General features: G+C 44.1%; 1 protein-coding gene across 1 annotated transcript; it reads right to left on the minus strand.

Annotated features, from left to right (window-relative positions):
• Positions 1–2755: 2755 nt before the first annotated feature.
• Positions 2756–6164, minus strand: LOC147095773 (putative G protein-coupled receptor 139). Its single transcript, XM_085973712.1, has 2 exons — positions 6095–6164; positions 2756–3207 (listed from the first exon to the last, which is right to left on the minus strand). Exons 1-2 carry the CDS (start codon positions 6162–6164, stop codon positions 2756–2758), a joined length of 522 nt encoding a protein of 173 aa, XP_085829838.1.
• Positions 6165–6535: the final 371 nt, after the last annotated feature.

Consider the following 6535-nt stretch of genomic DNA (forward strand, 5'->3'; position numbering starts at 1 on the left):
TATGTTACCACTCTATTTTTATTGACCGGTGTTGTGGGGTCGGTTGTTACAAAATGTGTCGGTTATGATGCAAGCAAACTTTAAATAAAGTGACACCTGTCGGTTTCAGCATTCCTTTAGAGCAGCGTGTCCTCAGCGTTAACATCACTCGTTGCATACAGGCAGGGTATTATCTCAAGACAACACACAGTCAGGACCCTATTCGAAGAGCACACTATGGCCAGTATTGAAGGGACCGGATGGTGAAGTGATGAGAAGAAACAGAGAGAAAATTATCCAGTTATATTCAGATGTTAGCGCTAGCCGACTTTCACTCATTTAACAACTCGAGTGAGCGGATATTTAATCGCGTTCTTCACCTCCTCTCTGAACTTGCTCTGGGTCATTCCATAAATACTCGTGTTTGCACAGGTGCTCATGTGCATGAGAAGCATTCCAACCTCATTAGCGATGAATGCGGGGCTTGTGTGATTCTGGTCGATGTAACTGACTGAGAGTCGGGTGCACATGGATGTCATGGTTGCTGTCAACCACAACATTATATAACTGCCGGACACAGTGAAGAGTAGGATGATGGATTTCTGCCGACTCTCCATCTCTCTGTCGCCCTGTGTCTGTCCGCAGCCCAATCCCTTCAGAACCTTGCGGACCCGACTGGCCACCAGGATGTGCCTGACTGTGAGACAGTTCAGTAGCAAGATGAGAAAGAAGGGGAGGAGTGCAGTAGAGATACTGCACATCCAGGAGAATGCCATCCACCCAGCAGAAGTAAAGAAGACCGCTTTGGCCCGGCAGCCCCAGCGCACGTTGTCAATAATAAACTGGGGCTCATACAGGAAGCGAAAGGGAATGTACTTTAAACAGCTCAGTGCGCACATGGACACAACAACCACGGCTGCCGTTCTCTCCGTGCAATATCTGAGTTTCAACTTCTGACAGCAAATGCTGACAAAGCGGTCAAAGGTAAATGACACTGTTAACCAGACGGGTTCCATCGCCCACACAGGAGCACAAAATCTGGCCTGGCCCTTGTGTGCATTACTGAGGGGGTAACTGCACTGACAGAGCGTGAGCTCTTTCAGATGAGACACTGAACTGATACCCCATCTGCCCTCTCAGATGGATGTGAAAGATCCCAGGGCAGTGGAATAGGGGTGTGCTTTCATGCCTTAGTCCTTCTGTGCACTATTTATTTATTCTTTTCTATCTTTCTTTTTTCGACCTTTCTATCTTGTTCCTTCCTTTCTTCCTTCCATTATTTCTTTCTTCCTTTCTTTTCTCTTTCTATCTCTTTTCTTTCTTTTTTCTTTCTTTCTTTCATTCCTTCTTTCTTCCTTACTATTCTTCTCTCTGTCTCTACTTCCTTCCTTTCTTCATTTTTTGTTTGTTTTTTCTTTCTTTCTTTATCTTTTTCTTTCCATCTTTCTTGCTTTCTTGCTTTCCTTCTTTCTCTCTTTCTTTCTATCTTTCTTTCTTGCTTTCCTTCTTTCTTCCTTCTTTCTTTACTTCTTCCTTTCTTCTTCCCATCGTTCTTTCTTCTTCCTGTCTTTCTTTCTTTCTATCTTTTTTCTTTCTATCTCTCTTTCCTTCTTTCTTTTTTCTTTCTCTCTTTCTACCTTTCCTTCTCTCATCCTTTGTTTCTTTCTTTCTTCCCATCTTCCCCACGTTCTCTTCATCTTTGCTCTGTTCTTACTTTATTTCCTTCCCTCTTCTTCCTTTCTATCTTTCCATTTATCTTTCGATTCCCTGTCTTCCTTTCTTTCATTCTCTCTCCGTCCTTACTTTTTGAAGAGAAAATCTGGCAGTTTGTGGCATAATTTTAAATTGAATCGCCAAACACAATCTCACATGATTGGGTGGAACGCCGGTTTTATACTGTGCCCAATATTGCTCTCCACGGCCTTCAATGGAGAGTAAACTCGGGCGGGATGTAAATCATGCCTTGTTACTGAACCCTTCAGTTTCATGACGGAAGAATTAGGTTAACATTGCCCCAATATGTTACCACTCTATTTTTATTGACTGGTGATGTGGGGTCGGTTGTTACAAAATGTGTCGGTTATGATGCAAGCAAACTTTAAATAAAGTGACACCTGTCGGTTTCAGCATTCCTTTAGAGCAGCGTGTCCTCAGCGTTAACATCACTCGTTGCATACAGGCAGGGTATTATCTCAAAACAACACACAGTCAGAACCCTATTCGAAGAGCACACTATCGTCAGTATTGAAGGGACCGGATGGTGAAGTGATGAGAAGAAACAGAGAGAAAATTATCCAGTTATATTCAGATGTTAGCGCTAGCCGACTTTAATTTCACTAATTTAACAACTCGAGTGAGTGGATATTTAACCGCGTTCTTCACCTCCTCTCTGAACTTGCTCTGGGTCATTCCATAAATACACATGTTTGCACAGGTGCTCATGTGCATGAGAAGCATTCCAACCTCATTAGCGATGAACGCGGGGCTTGTGTGATTCTGGTCGATGTAACTGCTTGCGAGTCGGGTGCACATGGATGTCACGGTTGCCGTCAACCACAACAGTATATAACTGCTGGACACAGTGAAGAGTAGGACGATGGATTTCTTTCAACTCTCCGTCTCTCTGTCGCCCTGTTCCTGCCCGCCGACCAACCCTTCAGAACCCTGCGGACCCAACTGGCCACCAGGATGTGCCTGACCGTGAGACAGTTCAGTAGCAAGACGAGAAAGAAGGGGAGGAGTGCGGTTGAGATATTGCACATCCAGGAGAATGCCATCAACCCAGCAGAAGTAAAGAAGACCGCTTTGGCCCGGCAGCCCCAGCGCACGTTGTCAATAAAAAATTGGGCTCATACAGGAAGTGAAAGGGAATGTACTTTAAACAGCTCAGTGCGCACATGGACATAACAATCACGGCTGCCGTTCTTTCCGTGCAATATCTGAATTTCAACTTCTGACAGCAAATGCTGACAAAGCGGTCAAAGGTAAACGACACTGTTAACCAGACGGAGTAATCCAGAGTAACGATTTTCAGGTAGGTATATGAAGGGCAGACTGCAGTTTGGGACAGGAATGAATTGGGGAAATGATAAGTAAAGATTTGTTGGACCAATACATGAAAGGTCAGCACCAGTAGGTCTGATATTGCCATCACCACCATGTAACGAGTGATTCCTTTGCAGAGACCGCACTTGCCCCGGGACAGGATCACCACCGTCATCAGATTCGCTGTAGGGCACAAAACACCAGGAACAAGATCAATTCAACGTAGCAATCTAATGAGCTGGGAAAGTAACTGACCGCTTTGTTAGCGGTGGATTTGATGAATATAAATCACTGAAGGGAATGAGAAGAATGATCTGGTAAAGCGAGGAACCATGTGACCTTCAAGACATTAATTATTCTACTAACTGTATCAGTACAGTCACACTGACCATCAACTTAGATGATGTCCGAAAATGCATTACTGAGGAAAGAATAAAAGAAACATAGAACCATAGAAAAATAGGAGCAGGAGTAGGCAATTCGGCTCTTTTGAGCCTGCTCTGCCATTCAATATGATCATGGCTGAACCTCTATCTCAATACCATATTCCCCCTCTCTCCCCATACCCCTTGATGCCATTTGTGTCTAGAAATCTATCAATCTCCTTCTTAAATATATTCAGTGATGTGGCCTTCACAGCCTTCTGTGGTGGGGAATTCCACAGGTTGACCACACTCTGAGTGAATAAATCTCTCCTCATCTCAGTCCTAAATGTCCTACCTCGTATCCTGAGACTGTGACACCTCGCTCCAGAACCCCCAGCCAGGGGAAACATCCTCCCTGCATCCAGTCTGTTTCGCCCTTTCAGAACTTTCTACGTTTCAATGAGATCCCCTCTCATTCTTCTAAACGCTAGTGAATACAGGCCTTGTCGACCCAATCTCTCCTCATATGACAGTCCTGTCATCCCAGGAATCAGTCTGGTGAACCTTCACTGCACTCCCTCTATGGCAAGTATATCCTTTCTTAGGTAAGGAGACCAAAACTGTACACAGTACTCCAGGTGTGGTCTCACCAAGGCACGGTACAAATTTATTAAGACATCCTTACTCCTGTACACAAATCCTCTTACAATGAAGGCCTACGTACCATTTGCCACCATAACTGCTTGCTGCAAGTGCATGTTTGTTTGCAGCGACTGGTGTGCAAGGACACACAGGTCCCTTTGTACATCAGCATTTCCCAATCTAGAACCATTTAAATAATATTCTACCTTTCTGTTTTTCCTACCGAAGTGGATAACTTCACATTTATCCACGTTGTACTGCAACTGCCATTCACTCAACTTGTCAAATCGCCTTGAAGCCACTTTGCATCCTCCTCACAACTCACAATCCCACCTAGTTTCGTGTCATCAGCAAACTTGGAAATGTTACATTTGGTTCCCTCATCCAAATAATTGATATATGTTGTGAATAGCTGGAGCCAAGCACTGATCCCTGCATTACCCCACTAGTCACCATCTGCCACCCTGAAAAAGACCCATTTATTCCCACTCTCTGCTTCCTGTCTGTTAACCAATTTTCAATCCATGCCATCATATTACCCCCAATCCACGTGCTTTAATTTTTCACACTATCCTCTTATGTGGGACTTTATCAAAGGCTTTCTGAAAATCCAAATACACCACATCCACATGTTCTCCTTTATCTATTCTACCAGTTACATCCTCAAAAACCTCAAATACGTTTGTAAACACGATTTCCCTTTCATAAATCCATGTTGACTTTGTCTAATCCCGTTGATATTTTCTATGTGTCCTGTTATCACATCCTTTGGAATAGACTTTAGCATTTTCCCTACTACTGATGTTAGGCTAACCGATCTGTAGTTCCCTGTTTTCTCTCTCCCTCCATTTTTAAATAGTGGGTTTTCATTTGCCACCCTCCAATCTGCAGGAACTGTTCGATAATCTAGAATTTTGGAAGATGACAAAAGAATGAATTAAATTAAAAAAGGAATAAAGAAATAAAGAAAGACAGAGTGAAAAAACTTGCATTTATATAGCGCTCTTCACGAGATTAGGATGTTCCAGAACGGTTTACAGCCAATGAAGTACTTCTTCAATGGAGTTACTGTTCCAATGTTCAAAATGTGGGTGCCTATCCTGTGCACAGCAAGCTCCCACAAACAGCAATGAAATGATGACCAAATAATCTATTTCTTCAGATGTTGGTTGAGGCATAACGATTGCGGGAGAATACAGCTGCTCTTCTTTGAATATTGCAATGGGATCTTTTATGTCCACCCAAGAGGGCAGATAGCGCCTCGATTTAACATCTCTTTCGAAGGTCTAACACCTGACAGTGCAGCGCTCTCTCAGTACTGCACTGAAGTGTCAGTCTAGATCAGACGCTCATAGCATTTGGAGTCGGTTTTGAACCCATGCTCTTCTGAGTTAGCGGCGTGTGTGTCACCACTGAGGCGAGGCATTTGAGCCACTTGCAAGAATATGGGACGTGCTTTGCCGTTACATTCCTCGGGGTGTTTATCTTCAGAATACCTGCTAGATGGACTAAAGCCAAGAATAAAGAGCCTCACATACCATTTACAAAGGGGTACGGAGTCACCCACACCCATCTGGGTCAAATACCCCCACTGGAGGTCAATCCTGTAGTCAGATCCGACACTGTTCATCTCGTGCCCCGAGCTGTCTGGAGTGGGAACCGAACCCAACCCTTCCGTCTCGTGAGATGGACATCCCACCACTCCATGCGGAGGCGAGTAACCCACTGGACGCCAGCCCGTTAACTGGAGACCATATTCTCGTCTCCACCTACCTGGGCAATCCAGAGTGCAATCCAACCATTCACCTACTGGCTCAGAGGCGGGTATGCTTCCGATACACTGATGACTCGCTCCTTAAGAAAGGTAAGAGAACACAAAACAATATAAAGCAATTAAAAGGCAGTCCAATACAAATAGCACAGAGATCGATGAAGCAGTTAATGAAAGTGATAGCAGCGTACAGACAACTCGGCAGCGAAGGTCTCAGATAAATAGGCGGCATTTTAAACACTTTGGGCAAGATCAATAAAACACAGAATTAAAAGTAAGAATTACAGCTTACCACGGACGCCAAACACTGCCTGAATCGGAAAGCCGATTATTTTTACGTACAGAATTGAAGCCAGTTCCATTTTCGGAGAGAAGCAATGCTGGTATGGAGAACAAGCCCATGGGTCCGACTGGCACACACTGAGGCTGCGAGTGGTATTCAGATCCTTATTAATACCTGCGGCAATCCTCCAGTGGGACAGTGGGAGTTACATAACAACTGATATTAGTTACAGGTATTTTAACAAACACATTACAACATTTCTTTCTGCATAAATAAAGTGACCCCATGGCTCTTTCAGCTGAGGAATGCATTGTGCCGCTTGTAAAGGAACTTTCAGGCTCATTGATCTCCCACCCTCTCAATCCGTTGCTCGGGTACAGCGTCCTGACCACATGCAATGTGATGAGATTTACTTGGGAAATAATCAGTATAGGAAGGATCAGAGGAACA

Source organism: Somniosus microcephalus, unplaced genomic scaffold (genome assembly GCF_052327205.1).
Source record: "Somniosus microcephalus isolate GS21.2 unplaced genomic scaffold, FLI_Smic_1.0 unresolved_chr1, whole genome shotgun sequence".
In the NCBI taxonomy this organism is placed as follows: Eukaryota; Metazoa; Chordata; class Chondrichthyes; order Squaliformes; family Somniosidae; genus Somniosus; species Somniosus microcephalus.